This window comes from Cnephaeus nilssonii (genome assembly GCF_951640355.1).
Source record: "Cnephaeus nilssonii genome assembly, chromosome: 11".
NCBI classification, from domain to species: Eukaryota; Metazoa; Chordata; class Mammalia; order Chiroptera; family Vespertilionidae; genus Cnephaeus; species Cnephaeus nilssonii.
In genome coordinates, this window is record NC_137082.1 from 15,970,234 (window position 1) to 15,992,674 (window position 22,441).

Here is a 22,441-nt window from a genome sequence, read left to right on the forward strand (position 1 = left end):
AGAAGAAGAAATGGTGTCCAACATTTTGCTTTAGTGGGGAGGGGTCAGTAGTCTCCCCTCACTGGAATATAAGCTGGGGGGGTGGGTGTCATTGTTTGTGTTCACTGCTGGTTCTTGGCTTCTAGAATTGTATATGACAGGAGAGGAACATTAGTAAATACTCGGATCAATGAATAAATAAGCTTTAAGTCCAGGCTATTGTTTTATTCAGTTAAAATAGAAATTAAATTTTAACCTTTTTTTAATAGTAAAAAAATAAGTGTGATTCAGTTTCAAATTCTTTTTTGTGTAGTATATTTATCATAACCTTGCCTCCAAATAGTGTTATAGAAATCCTTTTACCACTTCTGCTTTTAATTACAGCTGTGCATGTGAATTACACTCACTGTTACCTGCCAATGCTGTTTTTGCAGAAATGGTTTGTTTGTCAGCATTGTCTTCCATTAGACACATTTTTGGCATTTTCACCAGGCTTTGATCTGCTCTGATTATTTGCTCACCTTCTGAAATCTTTAAAATGAACAATATGTCCCTGGGAGCAGAAGAGGAAGGAGAGAAGAGTCAGGCTGCAGAGCTGGCCAGCAGAGCACTAGCCAACCTGCTACCTCTCCATTTGGAATCTTCAAAGGCCAGGCCTGAGTTTTCTGGTCCCCGAATTAAGGGGTTTCAATTGAACCTTTGGATTTGTGTCTTCAGGTTTCAAATCAAAAGGGAAATTTATTTCCAGTGTTCCTGCTATGTTTCTTCAACATTCTTACCAACCCTACATAAAATTGCAGCTATGTGAAATCATTTTGTCATAAGTACCCATTTCACCAATTACCAAGACTTATTTTATGGCTAAAATCCTTTGCATATTTGCAACGTTTTAAATGTTATATTGCTTTGTTAAAATCATACATATGTTTGGAGAAAGATGATATATTGTATTTGTTTGCAAGAGTTCCAAGTTTAATAAAAAAAAAATTTAAATGCCCCTATTGCATTTAGTAATAATGAAATTCAAAGGTACTAGGCTACCACACTAGCTTGCTAATGAAAAAGAAAATAAAACTAAATATTTGGCATTTTTAGGGTGAGCATGAAATTTTCTGAAATCTCTCAAATCCCCATTTTTAATTAAGCGCTGCTTCAGTGAGGAACCATCTACATGTAAAATGTCAGCATCTGTTCTGTTACTTACACCACAAGTGCAATAATTTGGGGATAAAATATTTAAACTCATTAAAAAATTTTGTCACAGTGATATTGACCAATGATTTTATTTTTTGACCAATGATTTTAAATACTTCTAAAGGACTCAACATTTTTTGATAATGTGATGGGGTTGTTACCTAGGATTTTATCACTGAAGTATGCATTTGTCAGAGAGCCCAGTAGCATTGAAACATTTTCTACATGGGGCCCTTTTATAACTGAGGATATTAGTTGGCAGGTAGCAAGGAAGTGTAGGTGATGAGATACCTGGCCTTTTTCATGTGGTGTTACTCAAGCAAAGCTCCAGTGTGATTGGAATGCTGGGGCTAATCTCTGTTTCAGATGGCTGCATTTTTGGGGGTTGGGGTAGGAGATGAAACACTATAAATCATCTAATTCCATAACTGGTTTTTTTTACCCCTTAGAGGATTAAAGACATAATTTTCTCTATGAGAAAAATAAATGTCATATTATGTTGTGTATGGGGTCTTGTGTTGATTTATAAGCATTCATTAAATCAGCATACCTTCTTAGATGGACAGATACTTGGTATTGCACTTACTTTACAGGTTAAACATTAGGAGGATGAGGCTCTTCAGAGAACCCAGAGGCCCGAACCCAGAGGCCCATAATCAGACTTTTGTTTTCTGTACCTCCTGTCTTTCAGGAACGGTGTTTAGGAATTCCGTCTTGAATTTGATCCGCACATTTTATTGTGTCTCTTCAGTAGATTATGTGATACTTGTGTGGGAAATTCAGATGTCTTGGGATCTTTCAGCATCCTATATAATAAAAAGCTAATATGCAAATTGTCCCCTCAACCGGGAGTTCGACCAGGGGGTGGGGCCAGCCGGCCAACCTCTGGCAGCCCCTGCCCCCAGCCACCCTGGCCTCATCAGCCCAATCGGGGCGGGCCGGCCAGACCCCACCCATGCATGAATTTGGCGGCCTCTAGTCTACTTTAATAAAAGAGAAAGATGCAAATTGACCGTGTCTCCACAACACCCACCAGCCAATCAGGAGTGAGTATGCAAATTAACCCAACAAAGATGGCGGGTTAATTTGCATATGCAGGCGTGGAGCGAAGACTGAAGGCTCCGGCCCGAGCAAAGACTAAAGACGACTGAAGACTGAAGAGGCTTGGCTTCTCAGCTGCAGGCGGAACGGAGAAGCCAAGCCTCGCTGCGGCCGGAGCAGAGAAGCCTAGTCTCGAGGCTTGGCTTCTCCGCTGTGGCTGGAGTGAAGGCCTGGGTCCCGGGTGCCAGAGGAAAACTGGTGCCAGCAACCAGGGGAAGGAAGGCTATTGCATGAATCTTCGTGCAATAGGCCTCTAGTCTAATATAATAAGATATTAGCAGCTATCCTGAGTGCTGGGAAGGATGCAGAACATTGTTGGATCTGCCCCAACTCCTTGTCAGATTCACTCCTTCCTGCTCCTTGTTTATTCTTGTCATTCCTCTACCTAAAGTTCCTCACATCCACCAATTGCTCTTCCATTTCTTTGATTAGGCCTTAAAAGCACTAACAATATATGTACTCAAAATGACACTCAGTGGGAGTTCATAATTGCCTAGAAATCAGTTTTTCTTTATTTGTGTGGGAAATGTGTGAAAAATAGAACTTTCGAAATAAGTATGTTAATAAGAAATGGTGTAAGAAAATAAAGAAAAAGGGATTACTGGTGGAGATAGGACCAACTTTTTGAACTCCCTCCAAAGATTCAAAAGAGAAGCAAAGCAAAGGAGATAGTAATTAAATAAATACATTGATAGATCAAAGAAAGAAAAATAGAAAACTGGTTTAGCTATGTGTGTATGTCACATAAACTATAAAGCAGAAACCATTAGTGACAGCAATAATTCTGAATTTATATGAGCTTCATAGTAGAAAATTTTAATAACTCAAAAATTGACGAGTTAAGAAAAAATATTACAGAAGACTTACACACTATAATTAATAGAAATATTTTTATATATAGTGAATGGAAATATTATATATAAGTATACAAAACTGTGAACTTAATTAAAATATACAGGTGATTTTTAAAAGCACATGGAACATTTACAGAAATTGACCAACTAGATCTTTAATCAAGTTTCAACAAATGTTATGATTTGAAACTATACCACATTCTATGAGTGTGATGAAATACAGAACAAAAGGGTAATAAAACAAAACTACATTAAGAAACTAAAAACTGCACTTTATTTATTTTTAATAATTCTTTATTGTTGAAAGTATTACATATGTCCTCCCCTTTCCCCCCTTTGGCCCCCCTCTCCCAGCCTCAGGCTTCAGCTCCCTATAACCTGTGTCCATAGGTTCTGCATTTATGCATACAAGGTCTTTGATTGATTACCTCCCACCCACCCACCCACCCTTCCCTGCCTTCCCTCTGAGCTTCTGCACTCTGTTCCATGCTTCCATGTCTATGAATCTATTTTTTTCATCAGTTTTTTTTGTTACTTAGATTCCACATATGAGTGCGATCATGTGATACTTGTCTTTCTCCATTTTCACTTAGCATGATACTCTCCAGGCCCCTCTATGCTGTCCCAAAGAGTAAGAGATTCTTCTTTTTTACTGCTGCATAGTATTCCATGGTACAAATGTACCACAGCTTTTTTATCCACTCATCTACTGATGGGCACTTGGGCTGTTTCCCTATCTTAGCTTTTGTAAATTGTGCTGCTATGAACATAGGGGTACATACATTCTTTCTGATCGGTGCTTCGGGTTTCTTAGGATATATTCCTAGAAATGGGAACACTGGGTCAAATGGCAGTTCCATATTTAATTTTTTAAAGAAACTCCATACTGTTTTCTATAATGGTTGCACAAATCTGCATTCCCACCAGTAGTGTGCTAGGATTCCCTTTTCTCCACATTCTCGCCAGCACTTGTCATTTGAAAAACTGCACATTAGATAAATTAAGTCCAAAAGAAATTAAATTAGAAATTGGGAAATATTTCAAAGTGGACTACAATTTAAACTACATATTAAAAGCTCTAGAATGTAGCTGAAGACTTAGGTGTTTCTATTAGAAGAGAAAAATATTGATCCATGTGCCCTATTCAAAATATTAGGGAATAATGGCAGAATAATATATTGAAGTTAATAAAAAGAGAACTTATAAAGTGCATACACATATGTGCTGGAAAGCAACAGAGAAGGCAAAAACAACTTTTAAAAACAATACAATAGACAAATAGGCAAGATTAATCAAGGGAAGAATATTGGGAGTGCAAAAAGGAACAGAGCTTCAAAAACTACAAAATTTAAAATAGGTTAATTTGAATATATTTATAAAAATAAAGGACAATTCCTAGTTTTACTAAAGCTTCAAATGAATGAGAAACTGTTTTTTTCCAATCTGTTCCACACACTAGAAAGAAAGAATGGTCCCTAATTTCTGTTATCTAACTTGTGTTACCTTGATAATGAAATGAGATAAGGTACATATATTTTTTTATTGTTTAAAGTATTACAAATAGTAGTACATATGTCTCCTTTTTTTTCCCCCATTGACCTTCCCCTGGCCTCCCCTAGACAAGGTACATATTTCAAAAGGAAAATTTGAGTCCACCTTACTTAAAATCATATAAGCAAAAATCCTAAATAATTTGCAAACAAAATCCAAGAATATTGGGAAAGGTTCATATATCAGAGCTTAAAATGTTCATTCTAGGAACACAAACGCAAAAGAAAAAAAAATCCATCATGAGAAAAAATCAGACAAATCCCAATTAAAGAACATTCTACAAAATATCTAATCAGAACTCAAAACTGTCAATGTCATAAAAAACAATGAAAATCTGAAAAAAGGTCATAGCCAAGAGGAAGCTAAGGAAACATGATGATTAAATGTACTAGTCCTGTGATATCCTGGATGGAATCCTGGGACAGAATGAAGACATTAGGTAAAAATTAAAGCAGTCTGAATAAAGTGTGGACTTTGTAATAATGTTTTAATATTGGTTCATTAATTGTAACAACATACCATACTTAGGTAAGATGTTCAGCAATAAGGAAATTTAACATGGAGTAGATACATGGGAACTCTATACTATTTTAGTAATTTTTTGTAAATCAAGCTGTTCTAAAAATTAAGTATTTTTAAAGAATTACTTCAGGAAAAAAGTTGTAAGAAAAGGTTCATCTTATTTATTTTTACTTTAGAAATTTTCATCTTAATTATTTTACTCTCAATATATAAACTTTCAAGCATTGGTAATTTTCATGAAAGAAAAAAGGCTCTACTCAGATTGTATTTCCAGGGTTAACACACATTTTTCTCCATAGATAGCAGTGAATGCCTTGCAGATGACTGTAGCATAATCGCTGGAGGGAACCTCACTGGTTGGCACCCAGACTCTGCTGCTGTGTTATGGCGACGAGTCTTGGGAATCCTCGGAGATGTGAATAATATCCAGTCGCCCAAGATCCATGCCAAAGTTTTTGGCTATCTCTATGAACTGTGGTACAAACTAGCAAAGGTACTCTTGCTATATTACCTTTTTACTCTAATATGGAAAAACTAATTTAGTTTCATTAAAACTGTGTTGCAGTTTACCACTGAATACATCCTGGGATAATAATTAGGTGTTGACACAAAGTATATTTGAATATCAAAGAATAAATAGTAATACCTATAGTTTGGTCATTTTATAAATATGGAAGAGTCATTTCATTTAATGCCTAAATATTATATTACTATAGGATATTAAAGAGTAAGGTATTATTTAGTAGTTTTAATTATTTTCTTTATGAAAGTGATACTGGTTTTATTGTATAAAACTTGAAAAATGGCCCAGCTAGTGTGGCTCAGTGGTTGAGTGCCGACCTATGAACCAGGAGGTCATGGTTTGATTCCGTCAGGGCACATGCCTGGGTTGCGGGCTCAATCCCCAGTGTGGGGCATGCATGATGCAGCTGGTTGATTTTTCTCTCTCATCAGTGATATTTCTATCTCTCTCTCCCTCTCCCTTCCTCTCTGTAAAAAAAATCAATAAAATATATATTTTTAAAAATTTGAAAAATGTAGAAAATCAAAGTAGAAAATTGACATCACTCCCCCACAGAGATAACCAATATTAATACATGGTCTTATAGGGGTAAAAAATTCTATAAAAGTGAAATATTAGAGTACATATAATTTTCATTGTTTTTTAAAATTTTTATTCATTGATTTTAGAGAGAAAAAAACATCAATTTGTTGTTCCACTTATTTATGCATTCATTGGTTGATACTTGTATGTGTCCTGACTGGGGATTGAACCCACAACCTTGGCATATCAGGACAATGCACTAACCAGCTGAACTACTGGGGCCTTTTCATTCTGTTTTTTATTTCTGTTTATTACATGCACTTTTCCAATGTTATATATATATATATTTTTAAACGTGATTCATGTTTATACAGTATAACTTGTTCAACCATTCTTATCATGTGGAGTTCAGGACCTCTCCATTATATTCAAGGAAAAACAATGCCCTAGTTTTTATTAAATCTAAAACCACATACAGTTAAGTTAGATATAAAATTCAAAATTGATAATAGATCTCACAATAAAAGAAAAATTTGTAACTATTGTAGGTTCTTACTCATAGAAATTTTATTGGAAGCAGCTAGTTGACCATGGAACACAAAATTGGAATATTGTTGGGGTAAACTGTATTGCCTTCCCTAATCTCCTTTTTGTGAATTAGATACGGGATAATCTGGCCATAAGCCTGGATAACCAAACTTCTCCATCTCCTCCGGTCTTGATCCCACCACTCAGAATGTTTGCATCATGGCTATTTAAGGCAAGTGGATATGTTTTTATTCCTTTATTGTAATTTCCTCTTCCTTTCTGAAATTGAGTTTTTAAAATCTAATTTCCCAAGACTGCATTTTTCAAAGACAGTGTATCCTATATCTCCACAATCAACTCTTATGGAAAACTGAAAAGTAAAGGAAATGTTGAAATGTCCAGCTGCATCTGTTGATTAAACTTTCAAACATCATCTTCTTGGCAGGCGACGACATTGCCAAATGAATATAAGGAAGGCAAACTGCAAGCCTACAAACTGATCTGTGCCATGATGACCAGACGCCAGGACGTTCTGCCAAACTCAGACTTCCTGGTGCACTTTTACCTTGTGATGCACCTGGGATTAACCAGCGAGGATCAGGTATTCTGTGACCCCTTTACATTATTAGTACATAGGATTCTTCACAGGTTAAATTTGGGTTTATGACAATACATCAGAAATGTTAAAGTTCTCAGTAGTTTCGACTCTTTTACATACAACAACACACTGGCCTTTCAAAAATGTAAATCAGATTTTTATCACATTCCTTTTTCTTTTCCCCCTGGCTTTGCATTGAACCAACCGAATTTGAATTTTATTCTATGGCTTGTACACTTCTATATGATCTAACCTTTGCCTATGTTGTCAACCTCAAAAATACTATTTCAACTACTTTTATGTTGGGATTCTACATTAGATATTGTTTGAAGAAAATGATTCTGATCATTTAAAAATGTTTGAAAACTCACCCATAAATTATGGGCCCTGACATTTCCTGATTAGGAGTCATTTTAATTTCTACCACAAAGAAATGTGATTGGTGGGTAAGTTGAAAGGCCAAGGAGCCACCAGCAATAGCCCCTCTGTGTAGACCCTGGGTGTGCAGGATGGGATGTGGCCAGCCCCTGGCCTTCCTACCTTGAGAAGTCCCCTGCCAGTGGGCAGAGGGCGGGGAGGAACACTCCGACTCCTGATTTTCTTTGTAAATATCAAGCAGTCAAGTGATGTGATTGGTTTGTATTTCACAGAGATTATTCTGGACTCTGTTTGGAGGATGGATTTTAAAATGTGACAGTGGTAGGATAGAGTTGGAGGTTGGGCCTGGAGATGAGATTAATTAGGAAGTAGTTAAATGAATATAGATTTTTTTTTTAAATGTTGAGAACTAAGATGGTAGCATTGAAGATGGAAAGAAGGAATAGAAAAGATTCAAGAAATTTTAAGGCATTTAAGTTTATCTTGGTCTTCTTTGCCAATTTGAGGTATGGGGAGTGTTCCAGAATTTACCCTTTAAATTGTAGATACTTATTAATGAACTTGAATCATTCATGAACTGTAAGTAGCCATCCTTTCTGTATTTCTTCTATTCTTGAATGTGTGAGGCAGGTACACAGACTTTTTGGTGCCCCTAGGATACATGTAAGAGGTCATTCTTCTAATTGACCAGCTTTTCTTTGTTGCTTCAGAATGTGCTTGAACCTTCCCAACTAAATTCTTGAAATACATTCCCTGATAAACAATTTGAGCTTTAATCATTGAGCTTTTATCTGAAGTAATTAAACCGTACTGACCTACTGGGTTGTTTTTGTTATAGTTGCTCCAGTTTCAGCATTATGTATAGGACATTTAGATATCAGGCTGGACTTAAACCCATAGTCTCGTTTATTTCCCAAATAAAAGTAGAAATGGATGTGAAAGTAGAACTGTTGGTGCTCTGTGCTCAGATATTTTTCAGCCATCATTGCAGGTGGAAGCATCTTTTGCTGAATGATGCAACTCAGGGCATGTGGAAGATTAAGGGGTTTAATAGGGAAGAGAATTAACTCTCGCAGATAATAAGGAGATCCCTCAGTGACGGAAATAAGAGAGGAAGATATAGTTAGCATGTGGTACTTGAAAGCAGTATTATGCTAAGATTTTGCAGAAAAAAATTTACCTGGAAATAATAATCAATTGTAGAATCTTCTCTTTTAATAAAAGCAAATTTGAAGTTGGAAGTAAAGAATATTTCTAGAATAAGTTTTCTAGAAAGTCATATAATTAGGTGTGACTTTGGAATCATCTTCCTATTTTAAAGTGTGTTAGAGTGAAAATGAAACAACAAAGTGAGATGAAATAAGTATAACATTTGAGAACCCAAAACAGTATTTCAAAAAATTGGATTTTACAGTGTAGAAAAAGGAGTTTTCAAATTTTATACTTAAAATCATTTTCACATTTTAATGTATGCCGTGTTTTTTGTTAATTTGATCTTTTGTAAATCATTGTAAAATAATGTAAATCTTAATGATGGCCAATTGCTAACAGTATTTCCAACGTCTAGACTTCTGAGATGGAAACGGGGATAGCATAAATCTCTTTTTTATACTCTGCCTATTGTTTGGGGCATTAAAAGCTTCAATTTTTATGTGTTTAGTAGAATTGACTGTTTTACTTTAACCTTTACAGTTATTGGTATATGTTTTAGAAGCCCTGTCCGCCAAACAGAATTACTCTAAATAAACTTTGTTCCTTTGCCAGAAGGAAATTGAGCAGAAGACCTTCTAATGAAAGAAACTTTTCTCATTTAAGTAAGAAATATCTCTGGTAATTAGTTTAACTTTTGGGCCACATGTCTAAATAGATCATGGTGGTTGTTCCAGAACTTATATGTACTTCTGGAAACACATGTCATATTAATTATAAAAAGAAATAATAGCTTTTACTGTAAATAGTGCAGTTAAACTCAATTTTTTTAATTGGCAAACTGTGCACCTGTGACGAGTACCGTCTGAGGGCGTATTTCTGTCTTGTGAGAGTTCTTAAAGAGCCACACTTCCATGTAGTCTGGCACTAAAGGCTTTCTTCCTGCAGAGAGAACCTTCTAATTTTTTCTTATTTTGTAATAAGATAAGTAATAGCAAATAATTTTGTAAATTTTAACATTTATTCGTCTCACAAATAAAATCCAAGGTGAATTTGTTCCTTTCGCCTCTGGGTGGCACACTTGTCTGCGCGACTTGCAGCTGTGTGGCTCAAGAACCACCACTGGGCTCTAAATCTGCCTTAGACCCAGGGCCCTGTGAGCATTCTGGTGTGGCATGGTCATTTTACAAATGCTTTCCTAAATCTGAGAGTATCAAAATTATGTCATGAGGGACTAATAAAGGGTTGAATTTGAAATAAGCTCTAAGATGTTAAAAATATTTTTTTCAGATACAAGGGTAACTTACATAAATTCATTAAGGACTGTTTAAAATTTATTTATTTATTTATTTATTTACTTACTTACTTATTTATTTACGTATTTATTGTTAACCCTCACCCGAGGATATTTTTCCATTGATTTTTAGGGAGAGTAGAAGAGAGAGGGAAAGAGAGAGAGAAACATTGATGTGAGAAAAACACATGGATTGGTTGCCTCCTGCACAAGCCCCGACCAGGGCCCGGACTGAGAGGACCCTGCAAAGTATGTGCCCTTGACTGGAATCGAACCCGGGACTCTTTGATCCGCAGGCTGACACTCTATCCACTAAGCCAAACCCGCTAGGGTGAGGACCTTTTTTAATCAAAAACAAACAAACAAACAAAAATTTTGTGAAATAGATGTTGCACAGATTGTGTTCTGTGATATAATCATGTAAAGTCATGGTTTAATCTAATAACATCAATTTTTAACTGGTGTGCCATGGCACAAGAATTTTTAAAAACATGCAAACCTGACTATTTAGTCAGGGACACTGACCTCTTTTTCCTTACTTAGCTTGTCAAATAAAAAAAGAATAAGAGCTAACACAACAATAGCCGTCTGGTGTGAATGAATCAAAATTATATCTATTTTTTTTTGTCAGCTTGGTAAAAAATACATACTTTTTGGTGTGCTGCAGAATTTTAGTAATTAGTTTATGTGTGCCATGAGATGAAAAAGGTTGAAAATCGCTGATCTAATATGACAGCAAGTTAGTTATGTAAGTATAGTCACCTCTATATTTAAAAAAAAATAGTAATTCTTATATGGAATGGCTAGACTTTAAAGTGTTACATTCCAAACCAACTGTTTTTAATATTGGTTGGACCAGTTTTAGCTGTTCTAATAACTTAATAATTTAATAGCTTAAACAATGACCTTATCAAATAGCATTGCCCACAGTGTAAATTTATGGCTTATTAGTAAGATTGAGAAAAATACTTCCAAATAACTTTATTTTTTCCTTGACACTGAATTTTTAAAAAATTGATTGTTACTGGTTTAGAAAAATTATTAGGATCATAAGGACTCTCAAAATAACTATAAATCATGAATGAAATTTTGGGTGGCTTGTGGGACTGCCCACCCTGCTCATGAAGGGGTCTTGCAGGTGGCTTCCCTCTGCTCAGCTGCTGTGTCGGGGGGTGGGAAGTGGAGGGCAGAGGGCCATTGTTTCCCCAGCACCCACAGTGCCAGGCTCTGCTGGGGACTGCAGGATGTTGTCCCATTGATTCTTCTCTGCAGTTCAGTTAGGTAAATATCATGACCCATTGTTTAAATAAGGTTCAAAAACTATTGAGAACTTTTGCCCAATGCCACTTTTTTTTTTTTTTTTAAGACTGTTATAATCCACAGGCAGGCCTGGCTTATTCCACAGGGTATATCTTTTTCATTGATTCACAGCTAGCAAGTGGGTCATACAAATAGTCCTTGATCCTATTCCTCTGTCCCCTCTTGTTTTACCTGGGCCTTGGCCTTGTCTCACCCCATCTCAGGATCCTCCTTTGAAATGCCATCCCACACCCAACCTGCAAACACCTTTTCATAGCTGCCTTCCTAGTTCATCGCCATCTTTCAGTTTCTCTTCTAAAGCTGTTCCTGGTTCTTCTTAAGTTTTCCTAATGCTGAAGCAGATTTTTCACCTCGGTCTTCTTAAAAATATGTGGACATGAAAGGAGCTATGATTTAGGTTTATTAAGAACAGTTCCTATTAATTTCATCATTATTTAAAACATATGGAAAGATCAATATGTGTGAAATGGAAAAGGACAGTTGAGGAAAGGAATTTTATTTTCATGTTTCTAAGAACATATATCAAAGACTGGAAAGTTTTCTTTGCTTAAAATAAGTAAGCTATTTTTTAACAATGACTTACAGATTTAATGTCTTAATGTAATTTGTCTGTTCTACATCAAAGTTAAATTCTCTTTTAAATGAAAAGCTTATATTAATGCAGAATTAGTGTTGCAAATTTGCATGTAGAAATTTTGGGAAATGCATGTCTTTGTCATTTTTATCTATAGTGTCCTATTATCCTATATAATAAATGGGTAATATGCAAATCGACCCTAATGACGGAATGACTGGGAACTACCGGTTGCTATGACGCACACTGACCACCAGGGGGCAGATGCTCAACGCAGGAGCTGCCCCTGGTGGTCATTGCGCTTCCACGGGGGAGCTCCACTCAGCCACAAGCTGGGCTGACAGCTGCAAGCACAGCGGTGGTGGTGGGAACCTCTCCCACCTCCTCGGCAGCAAGCCTCTCCTGCCTCCTTGGCAACGCTAAGGATGTCCAACTGTGGGCCTAAGCTGTCAGTTGGACATCCCCCAAGGGCTCCCGGGCTGCCAGAGAGATGTCTGACTGCCAGCTTAGGGCCAATCCCCTGGGGAGCGGGCCTAAGCCGGCAGGTGGAAATCCCCAAAGGGGTCCCGGACTGTGAGAGGGCACAGGCCAGGCTGAGGGACCCCCCACCCCCAGAGTGCACAAATTTTTGTGCACCAGGCCTCTAGTTGTATTTTATAAAACACCAGAAAAGCATGAGGCTCTCTTAGCTGAAGGAATATGTAATGTTCTGCCCCTAGGTAACAATCCAATTACCAATTGTTATCATCTATAATAATAAAAGCATAATATGCAAATTGATTGAACGACTAAACAGAACGACCATCCAGACGACCTTCTGGATGACCACGCTATGACACCCACTGGCGCCAGGCCAGCCAAGGCAGGTGTGATGCGATTGGTTGGGGGCCCAGCCATTGCCCCATGATCGCCCTGCAGAGGGAGGCCCAGGCCATCAGCTGGCAGGGCAATCGATGAATTGGGGGCTCTACAATCATCTCAAAGAGGGAGGCCCAGGCCACTGACCGGCGGGTGGGCGGGGCCTCCCTCTGCGGGGCATGATCGGTCGCAGAGCCCCAGCCAGGTTGGCAGGACCTCCCTCTTTGGGGAGATCAATGACAGAGCCCCATGATCAATCGTCCCAAAGAGGGAGGCCCAGGCTACCCAACTGGTGGCGCTGTGGTGGGTAGCCTGGGCCTCCTTCTGCGGGGGCGATCCATCGTGGAGCCCCAGTCAGGTGGGCGGGACCTACCTCTTTGGGGTGATCAATTGCGGGGCTCCCAGACTGTGAGAGGGCACAGGCCAGGCTGAGGGGAACCCCCCCCTCCAGTGCACGAATTTCGTGCACCGGGCCTCTAGTCTATATATATAAAAGCCTAAGCAACTGAATGTCCGGTCAACCGATCACTATGATGCACATTGACCACCAAGGGACAGATGCTCAATGCACAGAATTGGGCTCCCTCCTGTCTGGATCGGGCCTGAGGGGATCAGGCCAAAACCGGCTATCCGGACCCCATCAGTGGAGGAATCTGTGTACTGGGCCTCTAGTAATTGTATAAAGTTATGAGACAGTATAACATAGTGTGAAATAGTGTAACAGTTCAGAGCATGGACTTCAAGACAGCCTGTCTAAGCTCCAGTCTTGGCTATAATCTTATTTAAGTCATTTGACCTTGATGTCCTTTGCTTGGTACCTTACCTGTAAAATTAGGTAATTATAGTGCCTACCCAGAAGGTTGTTTGAAGACTTTGAGGAGGTAAAACCTGTAACACACTCAATTTGGAGCCTTGACACAATAGCCCGCAGTAAGTGTGCACCCTTGTGATGATGCTGAAGAGGGTGAGGAGAAGAACAGCAACAACTTGAATAACCAAGTTATTTTATTTTTCTGATATCTTAAATGTTGACTTTTTCTTTCTTCCCTCATGTAAGGTCTTACTTTTGAACACAATGAAGCATTGTGGAATTTCAGAACATGGGGAGAAATAACCTCTCCCCCACTGTGGGCCAAACATAGTAATGCTGTGTTTATTTAACCCTCATGTGGTTCAGAAACTTTTCCTTGTGTGTCCCTGCCCATTGGCTCCTTTTCTACCTGTGCCTCACCCACCAAGTGTGCCTCATGAATGATGGGAGCCGGAAAGCTGCACTCTTTGTACCCCCGCTCCTTGCAGCTGGGTTGACATCGACCCAGATTCCGTCTGGCAGAGCAACTGCGTGGCACTGGAAAGCAGACATGGGGAGTGGTGGGCGGCAGCTGTTGTGGAGGTTCTGCTCAGGCACCTGCATTGCTGGCAACAACTGGAACTGCTGTGGTGTGGCTGGGTGTTTCTGCTCGCCATCTTGTTCCTGACTGTGGAGGGTTCACGGTTGGCTCCCTGGCACCTGTAGAAATTCTATAAGCCATCTTATGCTCTGATATGAATCCCTGTCCTCTTCATCTCAACAGAGTGGGTTCTGTTGTCTGTAACTAAGAACCTGGCTTAGGAAGCGACTACTTTGCCAGGTACCGTGCTAGGCATTGGCAGAACATAATCAACAGTGGTTCATCTTTCAGCTGTTAAATGCATTTATAGCGTTTATTTTCTTTTTCCCTAAATTTGGGTTATTTTCTTTGTAGCCAAGAATATTTAACTCTTCTTAGTAACATTTTGCTTTCATTGAACTTTATATTTTAATGAACTTTTTGCTATACCAGTGTTAAAACGTAACTTTAAACATCATATATAGAGTAATATTCTATCATAAAAGTCAAAATAGTTAGTGATTTTCTTAATGGATGTTACAACCTCCTCTCATGAGGTATATGATGGAATAATATAATAATAAACTCTCCTTTTTAAAAAGATCTCAAGGGGCCCCTCAGTGAGCGTAAGACTCAGCAGTGAGCTATGAAAGCAAGGTGCAGGGGTGATACTTGTAAATTGGCCATCCCTGACTCTCTTAATAACCCCAGACAGCCTGGATCATGCAGCAATATGTAATAATTGCATCACCTTTTCTTAGACAAAGAATTGTTCTTTGCTGAAAATTTACTTTTAACTAAAACTACATATGTGAGATACACATACATTTATACATATTTTTAAGGCTAAACATAAAAGAGTATTCCATTTTAGAGAATGAAGAATTAAGATGGCAGAGTAGAGACCTTGTTTATCTCATATCCAAGGAAATAATTCTAAAAATCTCGATAGTATTTATTCTGTACATCAAGTTTTTAACCAATATTTGAATTCATTTTAATTAAATGCCAGCAGGACAGAGTGCATATTTATAAATTTAAAGGTCCAAATGATGCTTAGAGGATGAAATATTAACGTTGATGTGTATCAGTAGAGGAACTTTAGAAAGCTAACATAAATGCTTCATTTAAAAACAATTTTAAAAAAAACTATAGGATTGTACAGTGAGTAAAATAGGACTAATTCTGGGCCTTATTTCTAAGGGTTTTAAGAATGGGGAAATATTTCTAAGACTGCAGAATAGAAATTAGCTTCAAAATATATTCAACATTTGACTTTCACAGATGACGAGCCTCATATTGGATGCTGAAAGGCCTGGGTGCTAGATTCAGCTTTGTCACCCACTGGCCCTGCAGACTTGCCTGACCACCAGTGGTCAAGTGAATGAGCTGGACCTGAGGAATTCTAGGGGCCCCCTCCTATTGAGCACTCTTGGATCCTCTGATTTATTTTTAGGCATTTTATTATGAGGGTCACATTGGTCTTTATTAAATGTAGCAAAAGATTCAATAAGCTTTTCACGTGGAATATTTTCCTCATCCTGGTAAAGACCTAATCAGGTTCTAAAGGTCTGTACAGTGGTATGATGCCCACAAATGTCTATATCCATCAAGGGTGCAGAGGGTCAAGTGAGTGATACACAAGTCATAGCAATTGCACTGTGTGAAATGCCTCTCTGGTTAAGGTGGTTTGAAAGCAGCTCACAGAGGAGGTGGGATTTGAGCTTTCACTGTGTCCCATAGGTTTTGGATTGTTGTGTTTTCATTGTCATTTGTTTCTATGATGTTTTTAATTTCTTCACTGATCTCTGTGGTAACCCAATCACTATTTAATAGCCTACTATTCAGCCTCTAAATGTTTGAATTTTTTTATTGATTTTATTGTAGTTGATTTCATTGAACTTTATATTTTAATGAACTTTCAAGGATGAATAGGATTTAGATGGTAGGACAAGAAGCAGGGTGGAATTTTACATGTCGAAGGTACAAACTTTCTCAGGTCGTGTTCAGGAAACAGTGACCATAGTGATTTTGATTTAGTGCCAGATGTGTGCATGGAAATAACATGCAGTCGTGAATCCAGGCAGCACTGTACAGAGCCTGGGTTCAGAGTCCTTTTCATCCAGCGGATAGTGGGAAGCTGTGGAAGGTTTTTGAGCACAACAGTCAACGTGACAAAAAAAGCATTTCATGGGAAGGATTATAATCAGGAGAGAATGATGACAAGCACAGAAGGGGAATTACTGTAGTAGCCCAGGGGCAAGGTACTGAGGGCCTAACAAGAACTGAGATATAGATGGGGTTTGTGTGTGTGTGTGTAAGTTTATTTATCCACTAGAGGCCCAATGCACGAAATTCGTGCAAGAGTAGGCCTTCCTTCCTTCCCCTGGCTGCCGACACCGGCTTCCCTCTGGCACCCTGGACCCTGGCTTCCCCCACCTGCCGCAGCCTGCCGGTTGGTGGCCTGGGCTTCCCTCTTTGGGGCAATCGTGGAGCCCCCCAATTCATCGCCCTGCCGGCTGGTGACCTGGGCCTCCCTTTGCGGGGCCATCATGGGGCTGTGACCAGGTCCCCGACCAATTGCATCGCACCCACCCTGGCTGGCTCCAGTGGGTGTCACAGGTGGTCCTGGATGGTTGTTCCGCTGTTCGGCCATTCGATCGATTTGCATATTATGCTTTTATTATATAGGATGTGTATATGTGAATGTATATGTATGCATATGTGTTTTGTGTGTGTATGAAATACTTGGGACAGGTATAATATAATGCTGAATGGTAAGTGCCCTGAGAAGGTAGAGCCTCCTGGCAATGTTCCCAGTATCTCTCAAAGCACAAATTGAGTCAGGAAGACAGGAAGATGAATTGAGAAAAGGGAGGAGCAAGGTAGGATGTGACCCCTCTCTTCACCGTGGACGTGGGAGCACAAGGGCAGGCTCAGTGGTGTGTGGAGGATACCCCAGGGGTTGTCCCCACAAAGAATTCTTGCCTGTTAGGAAGTAGAAGTGTGTGGGAAAGATTCCCAGGTCCGTTTCTCTCCACTGAGGAGAACATATTTTCTATCCTGTTGGAATTCAAAATTGATGTGCAATTACAGCTATTAGTCTAATTTTTATAGCTATTAAACTAGAACTTCTAAAGGTCTCTGTTATTTTATATTTTTCTTAGCCAGTTTTGTTATTGTTGGTTTTTGAAAGTAATTTGACATTTAAAAACACTTTTCTAAAAATACAGTTTGTATTTGAATTTACTTTATTTACGTTAATGAGATTTTATTGAGTATAAAGCTTTACTGGAGCAATAAACAAAACTTTACATTTGACTTAGGTTTGCTGGAAGAATAATATCTACTAGGATAGGTAGCATATATCAACCTTCTGGGATATATTAAGTTAATGATAATTCTTATGTGCTTGCAGTATGAATTCAGAGTGATGAAATGTAGAATCTGTCACATAGTGTTATGCCATCAAGTAATATACAGTGGTTTCTATAAGGTTTCATACAAGCCATAGATTAGACAAAGTTTTATCGAAAATAATTTATTATAACTTTGTTCAGCCATAATGGCTATGACACTTTAGATACTGCCTCAAAATAATATACTGGCAAGTTTTTTCTTTTCTTTTACAACTCTAAAGCCAATAATTATTTTCACTAAGCTACAGATTTAGCCCATTACACCTAAGTAAGGAAAGTAGAAATATGTCAAAGGTAACAGATGGTTGAGGTTTCAGTTATGAGGTTTAGCACATGGGCCCCGAACTTGTTTCCCAGCTTTAAAAGGGTAAGATGATAGCCCTTAAAACCACATGGCCTCATGGGGAAGAATGGGTGACCAAAGTAGCTGAACTAAACCATTCTGGTTGAGACTCTGGCTCCAGCTACCAACCTCAATGCAGGCATTAACCTGTGGTGATGAGCTAGCCAGTGTTCATTATTCCAGAACAGCGATTCCCGGGACACAGGGCTTTTGCCACCTCCCCCACTCCAGGAACCAATGTCTAGAGACATTTTGGCTGTCACAAGTTGGGGAGTGAGGTAGTTGGCATGTAGTGGGTAGAGGCCAGGGATGTTGTTAAAGTTCCTGTGATATGTAGGTCCAAGGAGAGAACGTAGGATCCCAAGTGTCAATAGTGCTCAGGTTGAGAGACCCTGTTCTAAAAGAGGACGCGAGGAGAAGAGGCAGGCAACAGACATTAAATGACAATCTCAGTAATAAAAAAAGTATAAAAGACTAGCTCTTTAATTTAACCATGGAAATTAAAGCATGCACGAATATAACCAGGGAGATTAAAATAAGACAGGCAAATGTTCAGGTTGAACTATAAGGCAATTACCAATATTGAACTGTTTCAAAAAAAGGGGGAATGCGGTTTTATATGGTTCAAACTTTAAAAATAAGGCAGGTATATTTTAAAAATCAATTTAAGAAGTAAAACTGGAGTGATCTGATTAGTTCAATGTCAATATGAAAACATCTGAGATTGGTTTTGTCTGGAAGCTCCATCTCAGTAAGTAGTAGAGTGTGTACCCACAGAGCCCAAGGTACTGCAAGCTGAATGGAGGCAGGGAGGGGCTCAGGGTAGTTCTACTGCCCCCATGCATGCTGCTTGAGTAGCTGAGAGAAGGAAGAATGGCCAGAAAACAGGTTGCATGGTGAAGAGTTGGCACATGAGCACAGGTCATTGCTTTCTTCTAATGTCTGGAGCCACGTCGGGGTGTGTGTGTGGAGGGGGGTGAAGGTGGGGAGACACGGACCAGACTGTCTTACTTCCAGAGTGGGGACTATGTAAAACTCCAGCTCCCCACCAGAGACACGGTCTAACCCGTGTCCTACTCAGGAATGGAGGGTGATGGATGTGAGCCTCTCAAAGTCTAACATATCTGTCCAAGGCTATTTGGCCTGGCTGTCGCACAGGTAGCCTGGGCAAGAGGGTCATCTTTGGACTCTCGCCCTGGCCTCGCACTTAAGTTGCTGCAACCTTGAGTCAGTGACCACATAGCCTTTTCTGGCTTGACTTCAGAGGACTCAGACATTATCTCCAACGAAGATATATTATTGGCCAATAAGCACATGAAAAGATTTTACATAATAACTCACCAAGGAAATGCAAATCAAAGCCACAGTGAGATACCACTTTTCACTCACTAGGATGGCTATTATATTTTCTTTTAAAAATTATGAAAAATAACAAATGATGAGGAAGTGGAGAAATTGGAAGCCCTCATACATTGCTGGTAAGAATATTAAATGGTGCAGCTGCTGTAGAAAGTTTGGCAGTTCCTCACCATATTAACCAGCTATTTTACTCCTAGGTATATATTCAAACAAAAACCTGTTCACAGATTTTCGTAGTAACACTATTCACAGTCACCAAACAGTGGAGACAACCTAAATGTCCGCCAATTGATAAAAGGGTAAACAAAATGTGGTCTGGCTATGCAATGAAATATTATTTGGTCATAAAAAGGAATAAAGTATCGCCACATGCTGTAACACCTTGAAAGCATGCCAAGCAAAATAAGAGATTTTAAAAAAATACAACAAAAACAGCCAACTACATATGACCCATATTCTGAAGTGTCCTTGATAGTCATATCCATAGAGACAAAGTAGATTAGGTTGCCTGGTGGAGAGGGAATGGAAAATGACTGCTAATGGGTAGAGGATTTCAATTTGAGGTAATGAAATATTCTCAAATTAAATAGTGATAGTACATACCTCTCTGAATATACTAAAAACTACTGAGTTGTATACTTTAAGGGGTAATTTTTTTATTATATGAAAATTATATCTCAATGAAGTGCTTACAAACTAGAAAAAGAGCAGTTAAGATAACCTGGTATAAAATAAAAATACAGCCGAAACCGGTTTGGCTCAGTGGATAGAGCGTCAGCCTGCGGACTGAAAGGTCCCAGGTTCGATTCCGGTCAAGGGCATGTACCTTGGTTGCGGGCACATCCCCAGTAGGGGGTGTGCAAGAGGCAGCTGATCGATGTTTCTCTATCATCGATGTTTCTAACTCTCTATCCCTCTCTCCTCCTCTCTGTAATAAAATCAATAAAATATATTAAAAAAAATAAAATAAATAAAATAAAAATACAGTTTTTGTAAAATCCATTAATCAATCTCCTACTTTTCCTGGAAAAGTGTTCATCACTATAAAGGTTAGCAGAGTCTTTCTTCGCAGATGTGGGATTAAGTGTAGAGCAATCATCAAAAGTATTCAAGGTTCTCCTTTAGGGCTTAGGGTCGCAGAGACTTTCTTTTCCATCTGCCTGGTTGTCCCATCTCTCCTGAAAAGTCCTGATGCTGTACAAATGGTCAGAGCAACTCCTGTGGCCTTCAGAAGTCTGTTTTATGCATGCCACTCCCTCTCTCCTTTGCATGCTACTGTCAAGGAGACATAGCATTTTTTTGTGGTGAGAAGCACGAGGCAATTTTGTTTCTACAGCCACAGAACCAATTACTCTACCTTGTCATATTTCTCATGGACTTGATAACATAGTTATACCGAGAGAAGTCGCATTAGTGCGACATTTATAAAAATATCTGCTTTCTCTGCAAGCAGATTACACCAAGATAATGTCAAGGACATAGCACAATTTCTTGGCTTGGATCTTGAGAGTAATTTTTAGCTTTGTCCTGCAGCATTTTTATTTCCATGGACTTGTCTATGAACACAATGCGTGGGACATGATCTGCTTTTTTTAAAAGGCTATATTATAAAGGCTTTATTTTTATCAATGAAAAATGCTACCTGGACCAAAGTACAGCATGAAGAGGCCAGGTAGCCTCCTGTGGTATGTAGAGGATGCCTGTGATGGAGCAGACTCACCAGTAGAAGTGAGAGCACCAGGCTGTGGGACTTGGAGGGCTCTTCAGATCGGTTCTTCTGGTAACTAAAACCTTTTGGCCACTCAGCATTTCTGAGCTTTGCCAATAGGACGATAACTGAGATAGTAAAACCTCGATATGACGAACTAATTCAGGTGAGGGAATATCTACTAAAGCCCAAAGTCTGTCATATAAAAAGTAGGTTTTTCCGAATGCTTATCCTATATAATAAAGAGGTAATATGCAAATTGACCCTCGTGTGCTCACAATATGGCTGCCTACAACCAGGCCGGCAGGGGAGTTAGTGAGGGACGACCAAACGACTGAACAGCAGGCTGCGTGGGGCGACCAGGCTGGCAAAAGAGGTCAGTTGGGGGCGACCAGGCCAGCAGTGGGGGTAGTTGGAGACGACCAGGCCAGCAGCGGGGGGTGGGGGGTGGGGGGCAGTTAGGGGCAACCAGGCTGGCAGAGGGGGGCAGTTGGGGATGACCAGGCCAGCAGGGGGGGCAGTTAGGGGCGACCAGGCCGGCAGGGTGTGGGAGTTAGGAGTGATCAGGCTGGCAGGGGGGCCAGTTAGGGGCACCCAGGCAGGCAGGCAGGCAAGTGAGTGATTAGGAGCCAGTGGTCCAGGATTGTGAGAAGGATGTCCGACTGCTGGTTTAGGCCTAATCCCCAGGATCGGGCCTAAACCGGCAGTTGGACATCTCCCAAGCGGTCCCAGATTGGAGAGGGTACAGGCTGAGCTGAGTGGACCCGTCCTTCCGCGCACTAATTTCATGCACCGGGCCTCTAGTCCTATATAATAAAATACTAATATGCAAATCGACCAAATGGTAGAACGACTGGTGGAATGACTGGTCACTATGATGCGTACTGACCACCAGGGGAAGATGCTCAACACAGGAGTTGCCCCAGCCTGCAGGCCCCAGGCCAGCCAAGGCAGGTGCCGGGGGGGCCCCAATCACCCCACCAGTCGCCCCACAGATAGGCCCTGATCGCCGGCCAGGCCTAGGGACCCTAACCATCTATGAATTTTGTGCATCAGGCCTCTAGTGTTAAAAAATTGACAAATCAGTTCTTTTACCTGTTTTTACTTGTATAGATACGTTTGTGTAATTAAAATCATGTAGGAAAAGTTAATTGCACAGAAAATTTTTCTATATGTACTACTATAATTTTAAACTGCATTCACCAGTCACCGGGAGTAAAGAAATGCACACGGCTGGGGCATGGCTTAGTACACGTGGGAACATCAGCCTGCAGGCACAGGCGTTAAAATTGCTGCT

At 39.6% G+C, this 22,441-nt stretch overlaps 1 protein-coding gene across 4 annotated transcripts in view; it reads left to right on the top strand.

Moving 5' to 3' along the window:
* RALGAPA2 (Ral GTPase activating protein catalytic subunit alpha 2) overlaps positions 1-22,441 on the top strand; it is a 294,639-nt gene that overhangs the window by 129,987 nt on the left and 142,211 nt on the right. For all 4 annotated transcript variants that reach the window (XM_079784888.1, XM_079784887.1, XM_079784885.1 and 1 more), the window contains 3 exons: positions 5,501-5,694; positions 6,908-7,006; positions 7,220-7,375. In XM_079784888.1, the coding sequence (XP_079641014.1) occupies positions 5,501-5,694; positions 6,908-7,006; positions 7,220-7,375 (449 nt within the window). The remainder of the gene's footprint in view (positions 1-5,500; positions 5,695-6,907; positions 7,007-7,219; positions 7,376-22,441) is intronic.